At 43.6% G+C, this 23,206-nt stretch overlaps 2 protein-coding genes across 4 annotated transcripts in view; one reads left to right on the top strand and one right to left on the bottom strand.

Annotated features, from left to right (window-relative positions):
- The first annotated feature begins 1,420 nt into the window (after positions 1-1,420).
- Positions 1,421-15,973, top strand: LOC308394026 (putative ribonuclease ZC3H12C). Of its 3 annotated transcripts, none has more exons than XM_080878131.1 (6): positions 1,421-1,569; positions 11,758-12,629; positions 12,747-12,886; positions 13,071-13,305; positions 13,584-13,690; positions 14,128-15,973. In XM_080878131.1, the coding sequence occupies exons 2-6, from the start codon at positions 11,827-11,829 to the stop codon at positions 15,732-15,734; spliced, it is 2,892 nt and encodes a 963-aa protein (XP_080734257.1). In that variant the 5' UTR covers positions 1,421-1,569; positions 11,758-11,826; the 3' UTR covers positions 15,735-15,973. The 3 variants fall into 3 exon arrangements, with proteins under 3 accessions (XP_080734257.1, XP_080734258.1, XP_080734256.1); XM_080878132.1 differs by having other exon boundaries at positions 1,490-1,625; XM_080878130.1 differs by lacking the exon at positions 1,421-1,569 and adding an exon at positions 5,518-5,834.
- A 3,460-nt stretch (positions 15,974-19,433) lies between these two features.
- Positions 19,434-23,206, bottom strand: part of LOC308394027 (radixin-like) — a 28,715-nt gene continuing 24,942 nt past the window's right edge. Inside the window, exon 15 of the mRNA XM_080878133.1 lies at positions 19,434-22,376. Coding sequence (XP_080734259.1) covers positions 22,212-22,376 — 165 coding nt within the window. The 3' untranslated portion in view covers positions 19,434-22,211. The remainder of the gene's footprint in view (positions 22,377-23,206) is intronic.

The raw sequence follows: 23,206 nt of genomic DNA, 5'->3' as shown, positions 1-23,206 counted from the left end.
CACTGAGGTTTTAAGGTCCTGCTACAGCTGTTCAGTCAGGTTGAGGTCTGGACTTTGGACCACTGCAATAGCTTGATTCTCTTGTTTTTCTGCCGTTCTGTTGTAGCATTACTGCTGTGCTTGGGGATCATTGTCCTGTTGCATGGCTACATTTTGGACATGCTCTTAGCTGTCAGATAAATGCCCACATTTTGGTACACAGAGAAGTTCGTAGTCAACTCGGTGACGGCAAGGTGCCCAGGTCGTGCGGCTGTAAAACAAGCCCAAATGATCACCCCTCCACCACCGTGCCTGAGGAACTTATGCTGGTTTGTTTTGTTTTAATAGCCAAATATCTCCACTTTGGTTTCTCCTCACAACCCTTCCAAAAACCCTCTTTTAATGATGTATGCTTTGAACAGTCAAGCAAATATACACTAAAACAAATTATCCTAGAGTTGATTTTCAGCTTTTTCCTTACACATAGAGGTTTCTTCAGCTTCTGTGAATCATCTGATGATATGTATTGCGGATAGTGAGATATTCAAAATCATTACAATTTTACATTGACAAACATAATTCTGAAACAGTTTCAGAATTTGAAAAATGTTTTGTATAATGAACATCTGCCCATTTTTACTTGTGAGAAACTGCCTCTCTAAGAAGCTCTTTTTACACCTCATGCTGCTTCTCTTCAGTACCACTTACAATTCCAGCTTTTTGTTGCCTCATTCCAACTTTTTACAGATGCTGTGCTGCCACCAAATGCAAAATATTTCTCATTTCAAACATTTGATGTTTTCTATGTTCCATTGTGAATAAAATACGGACTCGTGGGGTTTCCAAAAGGTGCATTTTCTTTTTATCCACATTTCACACAGCCTGATAGCTTTTTGGAACTGGGGTTCCAGATTTACTCGAGTACTTTACTAAAGTACTTGCACCTTATTATTTTCTACTTAAAACGCTGCATTTTGCACTTCGCAGAATTTTAAAAAAAAAGTACATGTTATCAAGCAGATTTTAAACGCATATAATGTTTGAAGGGAGGAAAATAGGACTTGCTAATAATACACGTTCACCGCAAGATGGCGCAATAATTTTAGTAAAGCGAGCCTCAACACTTTTGGTACAGTTTCCTGTTTAGCCTAAAATTATCATGATTATTGTTTTTATTAATTGTATGATTTTATTTTACGTTAAGAGAGGTTAAAATCTTCAAACGCGGCTGGTTTTCAGTTTGAAATGTATGCTATGTTGAGGGTCTTGAGGTAAGTTAGTTGCTAACAAACCGTAGGGTTTGTTGTTATATCTTATACCAGACAAACATAAGACAGAAGAAAAGTACACAAGTGTTGGTATAAGAAATTCTGCTTGTCTTTCTTCCCCTCGAACAGGCGGTTGGTTGGTTTGCTTTTATTTTGAAAGAGCGGCAGAGCGGAAGGCGCGTCGTTGCTCTCTTCAGCCTGACGCAGTTTGGCTGGGTCACGCTGCAGTCCGGCCGGATGTTTTGCGTCGCCAGTATGTGATGAAGATGGGCGCGTTTTAACGCCAAGCTTGTCGTGCGGCTCCAGCGGCGGCTCTGACCAGGTGAGAACCCGCCAACAGCGTCCTCAGGGCGGACTCGTTAGCCGGAGCAGCCGCAGGTTGGTGTGGGTGAGAGCTGCAGGGAGGTCGTGACGGTGTTGGTTTGCGGTGACCGTGCACGCCCCATGCGCGCTCCCAAACATCCATAATATAGTTTGTTGACTGTATCCTCTTCAACAGGCTGACAACGGGATGGGTGCTGCTGTGGGGTTTCGCGCCTTTTAGGCTGAAAATGGAGCCGATGCGTGTTTTTGAAATTAGCATTAAGGCAGTTTTGGGGTGAAGAAGGCCTGAGTGAAGCACAAGTCTGCTCTCTGGGGAATTCAGGAGGGAGAAGAGGCGCTCTTGTCTCTCCCTCCCACCTGTCTCCGCAAACTGACAGCTGTGCTGAACACTGGTTATAGTGGTTCAGCGAAGGGGTCGGACCAGTAGCAGTCCAGGCTTTGAGCCTTTGGATGGGGATGGGGGTGGGGGGCGTGGTGTAGGCACGAGCCCAACAGCTGTCTGTCCACACCCCGTGGGGCTTTTATTTAGTGAGCCCACTTTGCTTTCTTCTCACCATCACCCCTGTTTCCAAACTCAAAGTGTGTCCCTGTCACGTTTAAAGGCTATTCTGTATCAAATAACATCCTCGTGCATGCTGCTACACATGTCACAGTTTAAGAGGAAAGGTAATTAGCTGCTTTTTGGAAAATACTGCAGCTTCAGCAGTGATGTTTGGCCCTCTGACTCCACAAAGACTTCCTCTGTTCACTTTTCTGTGGTATTCATTTGAAACACACACACACACACACACACACACACACACACACACACACACACACACACACACACACACACAGAGGTGATGACTTTTGCCATGATATCCTGAACTTACTCTGTACTGCTGGTGGTGCTGGCAGTGCTGAGTGGATGTGCAGAGGTCAGAAAGAGGTTACAAGGAGCAAAAGGTCTCCTTCTGTTGCCTGAACCTCGGTTGGATAGGAAAAGTGGACCACAGTGATGCACTGCACCTTCTTTCTCCCCATTTGTCATTTTTCCAAACACAATAGAAGATTAATCGCTTACTTTTTATTGTTTTTAAGTGACAGTGAATTGAACATCGCTGGATTTCTGCTTGTTTTGAGAACTTTGTTTATTGCACCTCAGTCAAATGTGGGATGTGTCTCATGCAAAGCCAGAGGCATTTTACTTTTTCATGACTAAAGTGGTTATTAAAATAGTCCCTGACTCGTCGCCCGATAGTTTGCAAGTCTTATCAATAAGGAAGTAAGACTAGAGCAGGTTGGACCAAACCCGGCAAGAATTAATTTCTGGCACAGGAAGAAGCCTCCCGCTGCAGCTCAGCTCTGTTGTGCTGGGTTCTCAGCGTTCGTCCTGCTGCTGCTGCAGTTGTTGGGAGCAGTGCACACCTGTTTGTAAGGACAGATGGCCCCCACAGAGAGCTCCTCCTGTCTCTGTTAGAGCATTTGGGAGCTGTGCAGTCGGTCAGCTGTTGTATGCATCTCTCCTCAGCACCCTCGTCTGACTCTGAGAGCTGACTAGGAGCATATTCTTATTTAATCAGGCATTTGTTTTCTTGTTGAGCCCACTAAAGCTGGGGGAACACTTATTTTAGTTGGCAAATTGGCTGAGCACACACACCGACACCACACCGCTTTCTGTTGCCTGTAAATACATGCTGCTACTTGTTGCTGCCAAGATAAATGCAGCTGGATATTTCAGCCTTATCTCTCTAAATTAATTTTTCCGTTGGCAGATGCGTTGTCCTCTGGATCGTACTCAGTTTCCACGGGTGTGGCTGCTGCAGCTTGGCTGCTCATTAGCCCGAGTGCTGTGTTGGCCCCTACAAAGAATCCAAAGTGAACACTGCAAATAATTCAATTAAACCTGCAATGATTACGTATTAATTTTATACCAGTGTACCAATTATAGCCAATTATACAACTACTTTGATTGTAAAGTGCAGTTGATTTTGTTATTTTTGATGCAAAAGTGTGAAATATTTGCTGTTTTGGAGCACAGATCTTGAATAAAACCAGGCAGGCTTTATGTAAGTTCCCATTAAGCTAGCAAAACAATTCTTAACCACTAAGACCTATAAATGTAATACCACGGTATTACATATCGACAGTATTATTTATTTATTTATTTTGCTGTCAGTACTCTGTGTTGGTGACCAGAGGGGACAAAAAAAAAAAAGATCAATAGTGACACTGAGACGTTTGATTTTTTTATTTTTTTTCCCCTGGCTTGCTTTGGTGCCATGCAGCACTCATGTTACAGCAGTACCTGATTATGTGCAGTTAGACAATGTCAGAGTCCCCGAGGAGCAACAAAAACATGCAGTTGCTATAGAGTCTGCAGAAAATGGAGACAAAAGCTTCGGATTTGGAGGTGAAGGAGCAACTGTGTGTGTCCACCTTACTTTTATTTCATCATTTTAATACACAGGGATCAGCTGTGGGATTTGAGTTGCGCTACTTGGCTCGGATGAAGAGTCATTTGATTCAATTTTTAAAAAAAAAGTGTCCTAGATAAACAGCTCACATATTAAGCTGCACCATGTTCATCTTTGGCATATTTGGCATATTAATTTACACTGTTGTTATAAGCATCTGCCACTTTCACCTCTGTCCAGTCTGTGTGTCACTTTGGTCAGCTGGGTATCCATATTCAAGTGCATGGTACTAGACTACAGTGTATTGTTCTCTGCTCTTCATTCTGCCTGTTTGATAGAGGTGGGACTCATCAGACACTGATACAATATTATTGGGATTTTTTGCGATATTGATAAACTTTATTGCGATTTATCACTTTTTCTCACAAAGTTAAACTTTGTCAATATTTCCTTTTTTAAAAATTTAAAACAACTAAAGGTAGCCATTGATTTGGTTTAAAAAAAAAATAATTTAATTCGTTAATTTAAGATTTGTAGATACATGGAGGTTTCTGTCTTATTTACTACTATTAGTGTGTATTAAGTAGCAGCTTTTTCAAGTTAAGTGTATCCAGCGTTGGATGGTTTTTCGGTTGAGATGAGTTTGTTTGGCTAACGTTATTTCGGGATGGGCGTGTATGAGATAAGCTTTTTTTGTTGTTCAGTATTTAAATGTAGGGTCTTTACCTTACAATATAAAGTGGCTTGAAGCAACTGTTGATTGAATTGTTGAATTTGATGCTATATAACTGAAATTGAAATACATTTATACCAGTGTACAAGAAAACGTAGGCAAGTTCTTGTGTCATTTTGGGTGTTGAAGTATGTTGCTTTTCTTTAACAAATGGGATCCTCTACACGTGCTACATAATCATATAAAAGACAAAAAGGCAAAGATTTGTGCTCCTGAGTCATCGGCCTTAAGTGTGCCACAACAATGCTGAGCAGGTCCCCTCCTCATACTCACTGGGACATAAAACTTTTTGATGTCTCTCGCCCCCCACACACTTGTCTTTTTTTCTCTTTCAGCGCAGCCACACTCTTCTCTTTCCTCTTGCACTCTCTTAAAGGCCACAGCAGTCTTTCAGCCAGCCTTCAGCTTTTCTTTCAGTTGAAACCCCTCCTGTCACCACCACCGCCACCCTCCCCACAGCTCGAGACAAAGAGAGGAGAGTGACTGTGGCGCTCTGTAGCCAGGTGTTCTCCATTGCTGCCCGGGGCCGTAATAGCACCAGGCCTCACACTGCAGCTGCCCTCCCCAGCCTCCCATTGTGTAGCTCCATTGTTCAGCCTCCCACCCCTCGTTGATTCATCGGCCACACAGGGGAAGCCCTTTCAGGCCGTGGAGTGTGTGAGTTAGCGTGCGTGTGTGTGTGCCGGTGCACGTCGAGTACGCGTGCCTTGGGGAAACTGGGTGTTGCAGACATCTGCCCACAGCCACTCCCCTCCTCCCCCGCCTCTTGCCTCTGCACCTCATTGTAGGGCTGCTGCTTCTCCGATTGGTTAGAAGCAGCCACTCTAAACGAGGGAATGGCTGACATTGTTGGGTCCATCTGTTCTGCCACTCATTGTCCAACTTGCCTGCTTCTTCAGAGGGGGGAAAAAGACACACACACAGCTCTGGAAGACAGAGGCGTGAGGCTGGAGCTGGATGCTCTAGAAGAAAGAAGAAATCGATCTTGGATGTTGTTGCTGTTCGAACTTTGGGATTGGTTCTTTCTCAGTTTCACCTGCAGCGTTTTTTAATCGGCTTTTCAAGGATTTAAAGATGTTGAAATGAGCTAATCACATTTCCTCTCTTCATTGTTTGTTGCACTTTATTGGTCTGGTGAGTGTGATGGAGTTCCCTCCTCTCTATTATAACCTGACTTTTATACTGAAATTTATCTTCTGCTTGCTATAAAATAGAAATATTGGCTTTTGTATGACAGGTTGCTCCTCTCGAGCCTCACTAGGCTTCCGCTGCGCTGCAGGATCATCAAAAAAACTGATGCTGGCATACAGGGAGTAACCTAGACTCCTTTAAGTTTTCAGAAAGGTTCGAGTCATTTATAATTCACAAGGGCAAATTCAGATTAAAGAGGAAAAGATGGAGCCTACTTTCTTTGTTGCTTGTGAAATATTGCTGAAAATGGATGCAACTTGCAGAACCCATTAGTGACTTTTTACCACAAGAGTATTTTTAAAAAGATTCTTGGTGTGCAGGATAAGAATTTTTAGTGCTGTAGCACCTGCCTAAACTTTGCTCACTTCTGCCGTCACTGCAGTTGTTCAGATTTGTGTGATATGTGTTGATATGAAACTTGATGCAGGAGGGATGGGCTTCCTGTGATGCTGGTTAAAAATATATATTAGTGTCACATTAGTGGATAAAACAAAAAAGTTTTCAGAAAGTTTTCTATAAGGTGCTGCCCTTAGAGAGAGAAAGTGTGTGTGTGTGTCTGTTTTGTGCAATGGGTGGGGGATACCCATTGCAGATACCGCGCTCAGCAGACATCTGTTGCCTTGTTGCTGGTGGGTAAAGTCTAGTGCGCCACCTAGATGCACTAATGCATGCACACTTTTTACAGTAACTTTTGCACTGTGCTGCAGACACAGGGGTCTACCCCCCACCCCCCGTAGTCCTGTGCCCCCTCTCAGACCGCCTTTCAAAATGGAACCCCCCCAATCCGCTGCACGCACTTGCACAAAGCGCTGCAAGGACTGTGTTACATATTCATTACTGGTTCTATCAAAGCCAGCAGTGGTGTGTGTGTGTGTGTGTGTGTGTGTGTAAGCTGATGTTTGAAAGATGCACTCGCTCACCCTGGAGGTTTGGAGATGCCACGATGTCTTTGGGCCGTTAAAGCTGGACCCGATTTCACATGCATTCGTCTGCAGAGCTCTGCCACACAAGAAGACTTTTAAAACCCTAGCTATGAAAAGACTTACAGGCTTTCATCGTGACTGTTCAGGTTTTTGATGTTAAGCAGCTCAAACTACGGGATTATGATTAGATTTATCCAGATTGTGAAAAAGATCAAATGAGGGTAAAGAGGTTGTGAAAGCAAAGAAACTTAACAGAACTAAAAGATCCAGAGTTATCTCAGCAGTTAATATCTTTGGGCCTTGGACTGATTTTTCATACAAAATGTTTTAAATATGTAATCTTGGACTGTGACAAAGCAGTTTTTTTTCAGACCTTATTCGCCATGGTTTTCTTTCAACCTGTAGGCAAATTGCTCAATTGATTAATCATAGATATAATCACAGTAACTACTAATGAAGATTATTAGCAGATCCAAACCAACATGTCAGTCAATTGATATTAACAGGCAGTTTTGACTGGCCTCAGATGTATCAGCATTCAATTACAAGTTCTACTTAATTTTATTTATATGGTGTCAAACCTCAACAACAGTTGCCTTAAGGCGCTACAGTTATAAAGAGAAAAAAGTCAAATGACTGCCTATGAGCAAGCACTCGGCGACAGTGGGAAGGAAGAACTCCCTTTTAACAGGAAGAAACCTCCATCAAAACCAGGCTCAAGTAGGAAGACAAGAAAGTGTTATCCAATATGCACTGATATAGTTGTTTTTTTTTTTTTTTTCCTGAAATATAATTTTGAAATAGTTCAGAAATTCTGTCATCACATAGTTTGCCCAACAGAGCGGCGCTGTCTCTACCTCAGATCTGTCTGCAGCGCATGTAGCAGAATATCATGACCACTGAGTAAATCTTGTGAGTTACTGGCTTTTCTGCAAAATTAATATCCAATAATGCCATAATTTTTCCTTTTTACGTGTAATTACTGCATCTATGTATATTAAAAAATATCAGCAGATAGATCTGTATTGACCTGATATCGATCAGCAAACCCATCACAAGCTAGTGTACTGGTAGTGTGCCGGTCCCAAGCCCGGATAGGTGCAAGGGCATCCGCTGTAAAATCAAACACGTGGATCCACCCATTTGGTGTGATGACAGCTTGGTAAATAAGGGAGCAGCTGAAACTACCAGGTGGAGCTTTATTTATCAGCTGTCGCACTATATGCAGTGTGGGAGCCCATCAGCTGGCCTGCTGGCTTATCCTCTGGGGAGCCAGTGATTCAGGGCTACTGGTGTAGGTGGTGGATATCTGTGTTCTGATCACTGGTCATTGTTTCCAAATGGCCACAAGAACTACCAGATGTGATTGTTTAGTAGAACTTGGATTACAGTCGAGCAGTAACCAGAAAGCTTTCAGTACGGAGAACATTGTCTGATACCTGAAAACTGTATAAAATAGGATGGTATTTATCTGTTGTGTCATATCAATTTTACACTGAGGCAAACACTACTTTGCACAATAATATGACGAAGACCAGGAGACCTTTTATAGCTGTTCAGTTGTTTATTAGAACCAAGAATTATTTGTTTCTCTGATCCAGAAGGGTGAAAGAAATTAAACTGCAACAACAAAATGAACAAATGTAAAATATCAGCTATCCACTAAACTGTTATTATCTGTATGGGCTGAGGATTTCCTAACCTCTACAGATATCTGTAGATAGACTATTAAATATAAGATAAGATAAGATAACTCTTTATTGTCATTGCACAGTCATACATAGTACAGTAGTACAATGAAATTGGAAAAACTGTCCTACGTCGGCACTACATATAACACAACACGACACGATATGACACATCACAACGTAACAAACAACACAACACAGTATATTAACTTAGTATAAAAAAGAAGAATAAGTGTATGTGTATTGCACACTGTTATTATTGCACATTAATTATTATTGCACCTTGTTATAAATATAAATATTATTGTTATCGTTTTAAACATTGTTACCTCCCCCTAAAAAGTCCAGGGAGGTATCCAGTCAGGTCAGCTATTTACATTGATCAGGGCTATTGCCCTGTTGTAAAAGCTGTCCTTGAGTCTATTTGTTCGGGAACTCAGCAGCCTGAACCTCCTGCCAGACGGCAGCAGCTTAAACACCCGGTGTCCTGGGTGTGTGCAGTCCCGTAGGATGCTGCGTGCCCTCTTGAGACAGCGAGTGCTGTACAGGTCCTTCAGGGAGGGAAGAGGATGTCCAATGATTTTTTGGGCCATGTTGATGACCCTCTGGAGTGCCTTTCTGTGTGCTGTGGTGCAGCTGGAGAACCACACACCGATGCAATATGTCAGCACACTTTCAATGGAGCAGCGGTAGAAGACGGTCAGCAGCTCCTTCTTCAGGTCCATTTTTCTGAGGATTCTCAGAAAGTGGAGACGCTGTTGGGCCTTCTTTAAGACCGCAGAGGTGTTAGAGCTCCATTGGAGGTCTGTGTCTATGTGCACACCCAGAAACTTGAAACTGGAGACCCTTTCCACGCACTCCCCGTTGATGCTGACAGGCTGCAGCTCGGACTTCCTCCTTCTGAAGTCAACTACCTCCTACCTCTATTGATTGCTCTTGATTACCCTCTTTAAGGCTATGAATTATTTGTCAGCTTTTGATTCATATGGAGATATAATAGTGGTAAATAATGAAAAAAAGAGACTTCAACAGTAAAAACTTAGGTGGACTGCTAGAGCCCAAGCCCGATAAATCTATTCCAAATGCCTTTATCGACTCCAAACTGTCCGCTGTGAGATCTTTTTAGAGTACTCATATTTTTCTTGTAGCGACACAGTCAACTGTTGAATATTTTCTAATATTGTTGTTATTCTGCTGCTGTCATTCACAGTTTCGCTTTAGCTGGATCTGTTAGTGTTGGCGTGGCTGACCAGACTGTCTGAAGTTATGCAGTGCTGATGTGATGCTCGCGCTTTAGATTAGCTGATTGTTAAGCCTGAGAGAAGATCATCAGTGTAGCTGATGAGCTGCAAACTCAGTCCCACTCTCTCCACGGCATTATGAGTCACCTTGGGTCGTTAGTGTGTTTGTGTGTGCATCACAGGGCACCATCAACACCCACAGCAGCTAATGCCAAGGTCCCAGTCCTAATCAGTGCTGCGGGTCTATTGTTGTCTTGGTGGGTTACCAGTGAGGCACACGTAAACCCCTCTGCCCCCTCCTGCAGCAGACCTTTTTGTAACATGTGTGAATTAAGGCGGGTCGCCGGCTGAACGCTGCAGCCTCTGTCTTGGCATTTGGATGGGAGAATGCTTTCAACAGCTGTAGCTTAGCAACAGTAGCTCAGCCACGTTGCTAGGCAGCCCTTTTTCATAAAATGCACACTCACTCCACCCCTTGTCTAACCGATCCTCCCCGTTCTACCAACAGCTTTAAGTCACTTCCCCATTTTCATCATTTGCTCTGCCCTGCTTGTCGTCAGGATTGTGTTCTGGCTTGGAAAAATTTTCAATTTTGTAGGTGCAAAGATTTTAAACTTCAAAGTAGAGTCCAGTCAGAATACATCAAGCTGCATATTTAGGGTCAAATCTATTAAAATAAACAAATAAAAAGCCAACTTTGTCCCAAATAAGACTTCAAGACTTCAAAAAGTTCATTTTTCACTTCTAAAAGCATTTTTGCCCTTGTGGAATTTCCCCACAGATTTCACCTCAGGATTAGTCGAAACTTTTCCTTTATTACAAACCTCTAAACCTTTATTAAACCTTTATTACAGATCAGACTAGTCTAACCTCAGACCTGATGCTCGAATACAACGCCCCGATTGACTTCATAGCCTTCAGTGTTTTAACGAGTGACCCCAGTGGGAAGAAGCATATGGGCCTTAATTACCAGGTAGAATGAGGAGGAAGAATAGTCCAACCGCCCTAGTTCACCCTCTGCCCCCCCAATAGATTAATGTGCTGTGGCGTGGTGCTATTAAAAAACACACACACACTGGGCCAGACATGAAAAAACGCAGGAGTCCATTAATTAGGGATAGAGGCCCCATCAGCTCTTTGTGTCTGCCAGCCTGTGCCTGACCGCGCAGCCAGTCAGATTGTTTTTTTTCTTTTTTTGTTTTTGGGCAGAACAGATGGATCCAACACTGTTAGCCGCAAATTCTAGGTGTAAAATCAGATTTCCATAAAGTATTAGTATTTAGTATTTATTTATTTATTGTCATTGTCAAGAACAATGAAATTGCGTTTGGGGCTTCCATACAACCCAAAAAAAAGAAGAAAATAATAAATACCCCTTAAAACCCAAGTGTACATATTTAACCCAGTGTGACTCCAATGCAATAAGACAATCCTTAGCAATAATGTTCGTAGAAATTCAGACAAAGACCTGAGAAACATGACAAAATACAACAATGCAACCCATTCAATATTATTGTACTGTAATGACAGTCAGTGTGGACTTTAGATTATCATTATCACACAGCCTGGATGCAAATTCTCTTTTTTGCAAATGATTTCTCCCTGGAATTTCAGAGGAACTGCTGTGGTAGCAAATGCTACACTTTTCAGCCAGGGTTTTCATCCACGTATACGTTTAAGTAGGGATTTACCCAATTTCCCTGTTGGCCTTTGTGCCATCGCGTCGAGTTATTAGACGTTAGTATTATTATTATTATTTTATTTACTTTGTCTTCATTTTTTTAATTCCCTTAGTTTCAGTCAGCTTCCAAAGTGGGTTTGCTTATGTTAGTTTATCTTAGCTGCATGGAGTCGTCTGACAATCATGCAGACTATAAAATTAAAAATATGAACCAACGCCAGTCAAATGTAGTCAAATCCAGGAGCCGGGATTTGACTACATTGGGCACGGTTTGACAGCTAAATCCATCTTTTATCTACAGTTTACTCACTCGCTCCACCTTTCTTCCTTTAGGCACCAATGAGTCAAGTTTTGTGAGTGGGCAGCAGTCAGCCCAGTGTGCTGGATGTCTGTGACAGACCCATGGGTCAGAAGGACCATGTGGAGGCAGGTTCAGGCCATATCCTCGACCTGGGGCTGGATTTGGAGTATCTACACGTAGCGGGGGGTGACCGGCAGGCTGGCGGCGCTGACGGGCCCCCTGCTATGGAGGAGCAGGGGGAGAGCACCGCTGGCTCCCCTCCACTGACCGTCCTAGAGGAAAACAGTGGGTTCGACGCAGAGGGCGAGTCAGCGTTGACCTCCAGCTCCACCCTCGCTCCGGGTACCGACTCGGACGGAGGAGACGGAGGGTCGACTCACAGTAAGAACACCCACCAGCCCCTCTGCCGGACCCAGTGTGTGGACTTAGGCACCGAAGGCCCTCCCGAGCCCCCATCTGAACTTCTAGCAGAGCTTGAATGTGACGCCCATGCCCAGTCCACACTCGGCTCCCCATCAGAGCACCTGCCTGAACCTCCACCCAGTCTGTCTGCTTCAGAGCCTGGCTATGAGGCTGGTGGGAAAGAGTACCAGGCTAAGCTCGAGTTTGCCCTCAAACTCGGCTACTCCGAGGAGACGGTGCGACTGGTGCTGTCTAAGCTCGGCCCTGACACCCTAATCAATGACATACTGGGAGAGCTGGTCAAGCTGGGCACCAAGTCAGACAGTGAGCAGCCGGCTGGATTATTAGCCTCTACCTCATCCTCTTCATCTTCCTCATCCTCCTGTGGATGTTCTGATTTGCTGGAAGGCCAGAGGCCAGACTCACCCTGTCATTCAGACTCTTTGTGTGACCAGGACAACCTGCGGCCAGTCGTGATAGATGGCAGCAATGTAGCCATGAGGTGAGCTCTATTATTATATATGTGTATATGTTTGTCAGTGGAAACTGCTGTAAAGAAACACATTAAAATCATAAATGTTTATTTACGCTGTCTTTTACCTTTTCACCGTTTTCACAGCCATGGCAACAAGGAAGTGTTTTCCTGTCAGGGCATCCGGCTGGCTGTAGATTGGTTCCTCGAGCGCGGCCATCAAGACATCACAGTTTTTGTGCCTGCGTGGCGGAAAGAGCAGTCCCGACCCGATGCCCCTATAACAGGTCAGTAGCAGACGCGGTTTAACTAACATCCATTTTCTTAACTGCTTATCCACCTTAAGGTCGTGGGGTGATAGGCCCCGAACACATCAGCAGGAACTCACAGGGCTAAAGATCCAAAATAGGTAATAATGGTTTTCTAGCACTGCATTTCCCCCCAGCCTTACTATAATCCTTTCCTTCACAGATCAGGACATCTTACGTCGCCTAGAGAAGGAAAAAATCCTGGTGTTCACGCCTTCACGGCGTGTCCAAGGTCGACGCGTGGTCTGCTATGACGACCGCTTCATTGTCAAGCTGGCCTATGAGTCAGACGGCATTATCGTCTCCAACGACAACTACAGAGACCTGGCTAACGAGAAGCCCGAGTGGAAGAAGTTCATAGATGAGAGGCTTCTCATGTATTCCTTTGTCAATGATAAGTGAGTAGGGGAGGATGTTATGAGGACATTCATAACTCTTATCTTTGAATCAGAGTGATGTTTAAATAAATAAAGTTTATTTGCAAATAAAATCTCACACTCTGCTGTAAAGAAGGCATTTTTCACTTTGCTATACGTGGGGAATCAATTATATTCTGTGTGCCTCCTTTAAAGCTTCCACACTTGAAGCTGGTGAAGCAGTTTTAAAGAATGTGGATGGACACCATCGTATTTCCTCTAATAGCGAATTAATGCTCTCATCCTTTCTAATCTCGCAGATTCATGCCGCCAGATGACCCTCTTGGTCGTCACGGCCCGAGCTTAGACAACTTCCTGAGAAAAAGGCCCGTCATGCCTGAGCAGAAGAAGCAGCCTTGTCCATACGGTGAGAAGAAAGTCACGAAATACACGTCGAAATAACGCACATGAAACATTTTGTGCTTTTTAAGAACCACGTAATAATTTATATTGGATTAGAATCTCTCTCACATGTGTGGTGACATTGGACCTCATTTGCAAATGCGTTAGTGGAGACTTTCTTATCCTGCAGAAAGTTATCGTCAGATTTATGACGTGTGCGCCAGCCCATTTGTTTCTCACCTCTGTGCGTATGCTGCTAAATCAGACTCATTCTAAATCAGTTGGCATACTGCCACACCCCCATTTCTCTATATTTCTCTGGATCTGTATATTTACCAGTAGGTCAAGTGGACAGAGCGGTGATGATGTCGTGCAGTTAGTTAGTAAATGAGCTCCCCTTTCTCTGCCCACTCTGTGTGTTTACTTGTTTACTGAAGCGCACGTTGTGTCTCTTTGCTTCAGGAAAGAAGTGTACTTACGGTCACAAATGTAAGTACTACCACCCGGAGCGAGGCGCCCAACCACAGCGTGCCGTGGCTGATGAGCTGCGTGCCAGCGCCAAGACTTGCGTCGTCTCAAAGAACCAGGGCGACGCCGGGCTGGTGAAGAGCCACAGCGTGCCAGCTGGCAGCATCGACGCCAAGAAAGGCGCCCCGAAAAGGCAGTCGGACCCCAGCATCCGAGCTCTGTCATACAGCGACGCCGAAGAGAAGCTGCTGGCCAAAGGGAGGCTGGAGGTGCAGAAGAATACTGTGTGTGGCAGCAGCAGTAGCAGCTCCACTAGCGGTAGCTGCGGTGGGAGTGTAAGCATGTCCCCGGCCCCAGGAGGCCCACCATCCACTCTTGGCCTCCCACAAGAGCAGCAAGCGAGACCAGTGATGCCTCATGGTCACTTACCAGCCCCCAGCCATGACCTTTACCCTCACTGTGAGTCTCCAGACTTAAGCTACTATTCAGTAACACGTGCTTACACTGGCCTGAGTCTCTCCTCCAGACGGAGCCCAGACTGTCGCTTCCCCAATGACACAGACCTGCGGCTGGGCTCAGCTGGCTCCGAGTGCAGCAGCGAAAGCAGCGTCAGTTGCGGCAGCAGCTGCGACTTGTACAGCGAGAGGCAGTGTCCCGGATGCCCCCCGGACCCCTTACTGGAAGACGCTGTCCATTTTCCTAATCCCCACAGCCGACTGTACTCCCATCATGCCACATCTAGCCATGAACTTTGTGGCCTGCATCCTGCCGAATACACAAACATTCAGCACAGCCACACGCCGAGCACAGGACTACACCCTTACCACCTGAGCGCCGCACGCGGGCAGAGCTGCGCTCATGATCCGCCTCCACTAGAGGCTCCCCCAAAGCGGCCCCTCTACCCCCTGCCCCCTCATCTCCAGCACCAACCGCTGACCGCACGGTCCAGCTGCCCAGGCGACTACCACTCTCTGCCGCAGTCCAACCCCGCACCCCCTGGCTCACCCCTTGGCCGCTGCCTGGCCCCAACGCGAGCAGAAAGTGTGTCCGACTCACACCTGTACGAACACCTCTCCACATCACACCATCGCCACCGACCAAAAGCCCTGCCCAGCTGGGACAAGTACTACAGGCAGCCACCGCTGCCGCCGTCCAGATACGAGCCGCCTACCTACCAAAGCCTGCCAGACACACGCCAGTCGTCCTGGCACACTCCTCCATGGACACAAGACGGCTACGGCCAGCATCACTCCTCTCACCCAGCTCTCCACCCATCCCCAACTCATTACCTCAGCCACCCACCGCCCCCAGCCCACTCTCCTTGCCCGCCTCATCCATCCAGCACCCCTCTCCCGCCGTACCCACCTCACAGCTCTCACCTTACCGTGCCGTCTCATGCCCCTCCCTCCTACATGTCACAGCACCCAGAATCCCCTTCGCACAGTCGCTATGGCAATGCGAGGGAGAAAGTGTACATAAACCTGTGCAACATCTTCCCCTCAGAGCTGGTAAGCCGGGTTATGGCCAGAAGCCCCCACATCACAGACCCCCAGCAGCTGGCAGCTGCCATCCTTGCAGAAAAAGCCCAAACAGGCTACTGAGGAGGGAAGGTAAAGACGAGCTAAGTAACTGCTTCGCATAGCAACACTGGTAAATGGACTGGTACTTGCAGTGCGCCTTTCTACTCAGTTTAAGCACTCAAAGTGCTTTCTCACTCCCTCAGACTTCTGATTGGTAGACGACCTGCTCTACCACCTGAAACACAGCCGTCCTCACACTGCCGGGATTACGCTTTCAGATTGTCTGTGAGGAGAGCCGTTTTCATTTCTTATATTAATAATCGAACAATGCAAAAGTCTCCAGGACATAAAAAGCTGAAGATAATCCAAATCCAGGTCTGGTCACTGTGCAGCAACAACTTTTACCAGGTGTGGAAAGAGAGCGAGACACTGGACGAAGTCTGTGATTTTGACTTAACCTGCAACAAATTTAGATTTGTTCTAGACCCCGCCCCCCAGCTGTTGTTTTTATTTGTACTGTAGCTTTGCATACAGGACGTTTATACAAGGGCACCTTTGGTTTTACACCCAAACCATAATCTGGTGAGTTGGTTTCACAAAAATACATCGAAAATGTGATTGAATTTAAGAGTTATTTATACATAAACACACATTATGTGTATTGTACACTGAGTCAAACGGAGCCACCACACGGACCAGGTCTTGTCCTGTGTCAACGGTCATCGGGTACTCAGTTATCACTCAGTGGTTTCAAACTTCTGTTTGTCCAAGGTCTGTTCCATAAATGTGTGTGTGTGTGTGTGTGTGTGTGTGTGTGTGTGTGTGTGTGTGTGTGTGTGTGTGTGTGTGTGGGGTATTTGTGGATTTTTTTCCCATGTTGGTAAACACGGGAAGATGGTCATCTTATTTGAGATGACGTCAGTTTTTTGGTCAGAGTTGTAGCTGCAGAGATGGGTGACCCTGTCGTGTGTACCTTAGTTTTAGTAAGGGACATCTCTCTCGCTCTTTCTCTCTGGCCCTTTCTTTTGGGTCAACTCTGGTATCTGCTACAGACAGAACATCCGGCCACCGGTAAATAAACCATGTACATATTGTGAATATATTTATCAGATCCCTCTGCTGTGCTTTTGGCTAACAGCGTGTACTGTCGTCTGTAGCAGATCCCAGCTGAATCCATGCTTGACAGAGAAAACCTTGTTTGATACAAATTGTATCATTAACTAAGTCGCTGATGTTATATACAGTACATGGACTCGATGATCCGTATCTATCAAACACTCTTGATGTATTGCTGTATGATGAAAGTGCAGTGACAAAACTTTTGTTCCAATCAAAATGTTCCAACTTTTAATCTTGTGGAAATAGCTTTGAGACAATTATTTCAAATATATTTTAATCAAAAGGAGTTGGGTGCCTACTATGTTTAGGCGTCGCAGTTTCGTTACCTTTTGGGTTTAAAGCTGGCTTATTGTTTTGTTTTGTTTTTTTATAAAGGAGCTCTGGGTACTGCTGGGTACTCATCGGAAAATAAGAAAAGGTTTAGGTTTCAGCGTGAGGTTTGGGCCAGTTCATGTTAGGATTTTTTAGCCTCTTCTTTAAGTCAGGATATAATGTTAAATTATGCTTTAAATAACATAAAATTGGGGCAAGGACAATTTATTGTCTCTATTAAAAGGGACCTTTTATGCGAATTTCCAGTAATGTATTTTTATTCTGAGAGTCTACTAGAGTAGCTTTGCATGATTTGTAGTTCTTAAAAAACAACAACAATAAAATAAAAAACTATCCATACAGTTCATTCTGGATCTTAGACATTTTTGCTCCCAGCTCTTTGAGGCTCCTCCTCCCTAAAAGGCTACTTTGTTCTGATTGGCTAGCTCTCATCAGACTTTAGGAAACAGAACCCAGTGCTTGACCATATTAGGACATCTTCCAGAGTTGATGTCAGCTCAGCAGAAAAGTAAAAAAATTTATTTATTTTTTTTAAAAAATCAATCATCGGGAGCAGCCTGAGGCCTGGAGTTTATGCTAGCAGACAAGTGTATACAGTGACCTCAGTAAAAACTTTGATCATGTTTAATTGCAGTCAACATTGTAGCAGTGTTTATGTATGGCAGAATATAAGGAAAAGCATAAAAAGGTCGCCTTTTTTCCCCTGAGTTGAGTGCACAGACCCCAGCCTTGTTTTAAAGGGGACTTTTATATTTAGGTCTATATGAAATCCTATGGCGGCCATTTTGAATGTATCCAAAGTTCTACTCAGTGTCTGCCATAGCAAACAGGTGTGGTCTTCATGTAACAATAATTCATCACCTCACTAGTGAATTATTTGAAATAACGACAATATAAAACAAATTTAGCAAAGGTTAGCGAGCTAAGCTGCTAGCTGCTTTCTAGTAGTCAAATGTTGAAAACTTCTGTCTGATATTTTAATACAAAATATTAAAACTCCTTTAGCCTCAGTGCATTACTGCCTGGTAGCTCAACAAATGAAGACAATATTTCAATTTCAGCATTTGGAGGTTAAATTACACCTGCCTTGGCAACCCGAGCACTTCCTTAGCTAATGGTAACACTTTTTTCTATGCGTTCAAGATGCTACCTGCCTGTGGGACTATTGAGGAAGACCTACTTCTAATAGTAGGATGCAGCATTAAGTAAAATGTTCACCGACTTTATATTTTTTATTTTCCTTTCAATGTTAATGTTGCTGGAGTTCTTCAGAACACAAGTTTGGTTGTTTTCTGTCGACTGGAGGCCCTAAACTGTAAAGTTCAAAATGGCCACCGAGGAAATAAAAGTTTAGCACTTGAGCTCATCGTACCATTAATCACAAGCCAGCTACATATAGCCCACTGGTTTCTTTCCTGTCCAACACATGCTGTTGATGAGAGAGAACCTCTGTGTGTATTGAAGAAGCGCCTTCTCTCTGGCCTCCTGGCACTGTGTGTCAGCGTGGCACCTGAGGGTGGGCCCAAAGTAATGCCTCTTCGTGGCATTGTGCTTATGACACATCCAATAATCTGAACTATGTTCAGCAAACTTTTATGCATGTTTTTAGTTCCTGCATGTGTTCTTGTTTAATTTATGTACATATCTGTTTTCCTGAGAGGCGTGTCTTGCCGTTGTTGTGATGTAATGCTAGTTGTTTAAGTGTTGTTTTTAGGTTTAACTGTACACATAACAAGCTTTTTTTCTTTTTGGTGTGTGAATTTTTCACTTATTGTCCGGTCTTGGTTTCTACAACACTGGATATTTACTTGTTGGGATGAAGAAGCCTGTGATGGATGACGTCCCATTTTTCTCCAACTGTTGTTTCCTTTGGAAGTGCACTCAGCCATATATAGCAATATGCTGACTTGCGGATATCATAACTCTTACTGGATAAAAACCTATTTCACATAGTATTCTACTGGCACAATGTAAATACTAAGTACTTCAATATTATAACACTTTCTGCTGTAACTGTGATTATTCATTAAAGAGTACTGCTATAAAAGATGGTGAGTCACAGAGGGTCGTTTTAAGTGTTTTATAGCACCACTGTTGGGTCGTTACTCAGAAAAAGTTGTATTACACAGTAGTCTGAACCTTTTTTTTTTTTTTAAAGTAACGAGTACATTACTTAATTACTCCCTAGAGAAAGTAATTATAGTACTTTGTATTTCAAATCATGTTAATGAATGTCACATAATTACCATTGCAACTAAAAATAATTGATCTGATCCAAGTGTGCCACTGTATATAATCACAAGTATGCAAAGTGACCAAAACACATGCTGAAAATTTAAAACTTTTATTTGTGAACCAATGAAATAGACCAAAATCCACTTGTGCCTTCTATCTTACGGAGTACTAACATGAACATAAGGATGAGGAGGAGGGGGGACTCCAAAACAAAAGCAAAGCAAAACATGACAGCTGGTGCCAGAGCAGGCGTCATCACAGACACCGGCTTCATTGGAGGGGACAGATGCGCCAATAACTGCTGCTGTGAAGAAAAACAGTCAAACTGAAGCCTTGTAGCATCGATGTGGAGGGGGGGGGGGAGAGATGTCAGCAAGAGTTTTCCCCTCCAGTGAAGCTGGCCAATACACGATACGTGCTGCTGCTTTACGGTCTTTGAACACATTACCAAAAAAAAAAAAAAAAAAAAAAAAAAATATGGGCTGGAAGCGCAGGATCATTTCTTTCACCTGCTATGGCAAACACAATAGTAACAATGGACACTGAAGTTAAACACAAAAGACAGGCTTATGTCATACAAATGCGTTACCGTCAAAACTCCAGGGCATTAAAAACAAAACAAAACAAACCCCCCCCTCCTGAAAAAACTACCTACACCAGCTGTCAAGTATAGCAATAACATACTATAAACATATTCATCATATTGTTAATAAAAAAACAAAACAAAAACAAAATAAAATTAATGTTTACTCATTTCAAAAATGCACCCTGGAACATGTTTCCCACACCACAAAAGCTGGACTCCATTTGTTGTCTTATGTTGGATATGAATTGAAAGAGTTCAGGGAATTTTTGACCTACCCTCTACTTGATTTCCATGAGTCATGATAGCGAGGTCTGTTTGCACTAAGAGCTTCCAGTAAATCATCTCAGTCCCATTATTCTGCTGCACATCCTGAAACTGTCTCCTTGAAGTCAACATTTTGGGCTTCTTTAACTCACGAGAGCCTTTTAAAACCTCTGGAGTTCAGAGTGGTTCTGTGGACCGAGCCCACCATCGCTCGCCGCTTCTAAGAAGACCCTGAATGCTTCAATGGACCCTGGCAGACTGACCTACGCTCTGCACAGAGCACACCTTTATCAGCAGCATTTGTTCACTCATCTTCCTCATTTTTTGGGAGTTTTTTTTGGGGGGGGAAACAAAAAGCAATAAACAAAAAACAAACAAACATCTGAGCAAGGCCAGGAGAAACTGCTGTGTAAAACTAGCTTGATATGTAAAAAATAACACTTTTCTAACCAGATTTCACAGGAATCCTCAATATTTTCAAGCAATCGTAACCAAAATACAGCCAGAAAGTAACTGACAACACGTAGCCTGCCCGGGAGCAATGCCGCAAAATGTAACAGTAACCAAGTAAAATTATTTTTGTTCATTTTTTTCTAATTTTATTTTGGGAGGGAGGGAGCATCCTAAGTGTTTGACTGTCAGTCACCAATGTTATTATTACTGAGGTAGAGATTTGTCCCGAACTGAGACAGATGTTTTCATAAGCTCCCCAGCCAGAGAGGTGCCAGGCCTCAGCTTCCATAGCCACACACACACACACACACACACACACACACACACACACACACACACACACACACACCATTGGACAGACGGAGAAAAGGCTCGGCTGCAGTGCGGTTCCTCTGCCCGTCCTTATTTTCGGTCCCTGGGATCCTCTGTGAGCTGGCAGGCAGAGAAAACCATCTATGGTGACTGGGAATTAAACACTGGGACGCAACGCCTACACTACCAATTAGCTTATATTCACAATACTTTTAAGCTTGAGGGCGAGAGCTCAAAGTGGCACAAGTTGATATCCTATGACTTCTGTAAATTTAAAGAAAAACATTTTGTTTTTCCCTTTGTTACCTTTGCTACATTCGTTCGTCAAAACCTGCCATGTGACAAGTTGGGTGGCTCTTTGCCCTACGAGGGTCAGTTCAATTTTATTCACAGAAATATCTTATATCAAAAATTGCAATTATTGATTTTAGCCTGTAATGACACTATTAAAATACTGCAGTGTTATCTTTTTTTGTATAAATCTATAAATGTCATGTTTAAACTATAGTTTGACTTTAGTAAGTAGAGTTAAATTCTCTCTAACGACTTAGAGATGGTGAGAGTGTTAGAACATCTACCAGGTGATATGCTTTGACATGCTAATATAGAAGTGCTTTGACACTGAATGAAAACAATAACCTAATTTGTCCCTAAACTCCAGTCCTTATTTGGAAACCTGGGGTTAAACCCGGCCTCAACAGACAACTAAAAAGGATGGGCATCATCAATAAAACGAGTCAAACAAAAGCAGAAGGAAGAAACGTAAAAACAAGAAGAGGACAGAAGATCTTTTAACTGGAAACATAGAATCATACTAAAGCTTTGCATACAAAGTTTTCAAGCGAAAGAAGAAAAAAAAACAACAACAAAATCGCTCTATGGCCATGTTTACCCAAAAAAAAATAAAAATAAAAAATTCCAACTGCTTCCATTTTTGGTTTTTACAGTTTCACTTCCCCCATTCGAGTAAGAGATGGAGATGATCTCTCCAACACGATAATTTGCTTGTTCAGAGTGGCGTGTATGCAGCTCCACATCAGGGAGAAATCCAAACTCAGATAAGGAAGTGGAGCAGGACTTTGGCAAAATTGGATAAGAAGATTTCTTGAGACAGCCTGGGTGTTGGGGGGGTGTTGAGGGAGACTCGATAGGCTTACGAGGACGGAAGCGTCAGTTGTCCATGAAGAAGAAGAAAAAAAAAAAAAAAAAAATCAAGCAGCCGTTAAGGAGAGCGGGGTAACCCTGAGGTGCTGTTCTCACATACACTCGAACTCGTCGATGCGCTGCTTCGTGTTGCCCTGTCGGATCTGCCGCAGAGTTTTGTATTTGTCTCGGCCTGCTTTCACGTTCTCGGCGTGCAGCACGTCGTTCTGGGTCTTCTTGGTGTCGTCTCTGGCTTCGGCCAACTCTGAACTCAATGTCTATGAGAAGAGAAGAGAGGATAACAGGTTGAGGAGGGCGAAAGAACAGGAGGAGAAGACGCGACCAAAATAATAATAATTAAAGCCAAGAGGAGAGAAAACTGTCTGATGATCAGGGCGGCACAGACGTTGCAGACAAGACAAACAAAACAGGACGTGTGCGGAAGAGAAAACGGGATCACGCTCCATTTCAAAACTAAACATCTGATTGACGCAAAGCCACTTATCTTTAGCTTTTGGTTCTCTGTGTGCGATCTTTAGTCTTCACTGACAACTAAATCAAAAGTGTGTTTGTCTCTGCTGTATTGAAAACAACACACAAGCAGGGATCAGCAATGGTTGGACCAAAGTCTGTTCCTTCAGCAGTCGTCTTTGGAGGAAGCCGATACAAAGTGCAGGCCTGGGTGTGAGGTTCCTGCCTTTCTTTATGTAAAACTATTCTAACTCTTCTTGCATTAGCTTCAGTATTAGTCCTGGCCTATGCAGTAGCCAGGCTTCATAGCAGTCTTTGGAATTTACTTAACAATATAAAAACTATGATTAGGTTGGACATTATCCATCTGATTACTTCATTTCTAGAAAGTCTGTTTTAAAGCCAGGCTGCAGTATAAGCCAGCACATCTCCTGTGACAAGCAGGAGTTTAAAGAAGAACGGACACAGACGTATGCCTCATCTTACCCTTATCTGCCATTTCTTGGCCCGTGTTTCTTCTTTGCAACAAAACTGCTGTTATAAATAACAATGAGATGATATTATTTTTTGTTTGTGTATCGCAAACCTCCTTTGGTTACATGAAACTAAAGCTTATTTTGTATATATATAAGTTTGC

This window comes from Rhamphochromis sp. 'chilingali', assembly GCF_963969265.1.
Source record: "Rhamphochromis sp. 'chilingali' genome assembly, chromosome: 3".
In the NCBI taxonomy this organism is placed as follows: domain Eukaryota; kingdom Metazoa; phylum Chordata; class Actinopteri; order Cichliformes; family Cichlidae; genus Rhamphochromis; species Rhamphochromis sp. 'chilingali'.
This window is presented reverse-complemented; position numbering and strand designations above follow the sequence as displayed.

What these genes read in the sequence shown, in the direction of transcription:
- LOC308394026 (XM_080878131.1), top strand. Translation starts at nt 11,827, where the DNA reads ATGGGTCAGAAGGACCATGTGGAGGCAGGTTCAGGCCATATCCTCGAC. An exon ending in GGCAGCAATGTAGCCATGAG is followed by an intron (nt 12,630 to 12,746) that starts GTGAGCTCTATT and finishes CCGTTTTCACAG; the next exon opens with CCATGGCAACAAGGAAGTGT. An exon ending in ACCCGATGCCCCTATAACAG is followed by an intron (nt 12,887 to 13,070) that starts GTCAGTAGCAGA and finishes TTTCCTTCACAG; the next exon opens with ATCAGGACATCTTACGTCGC.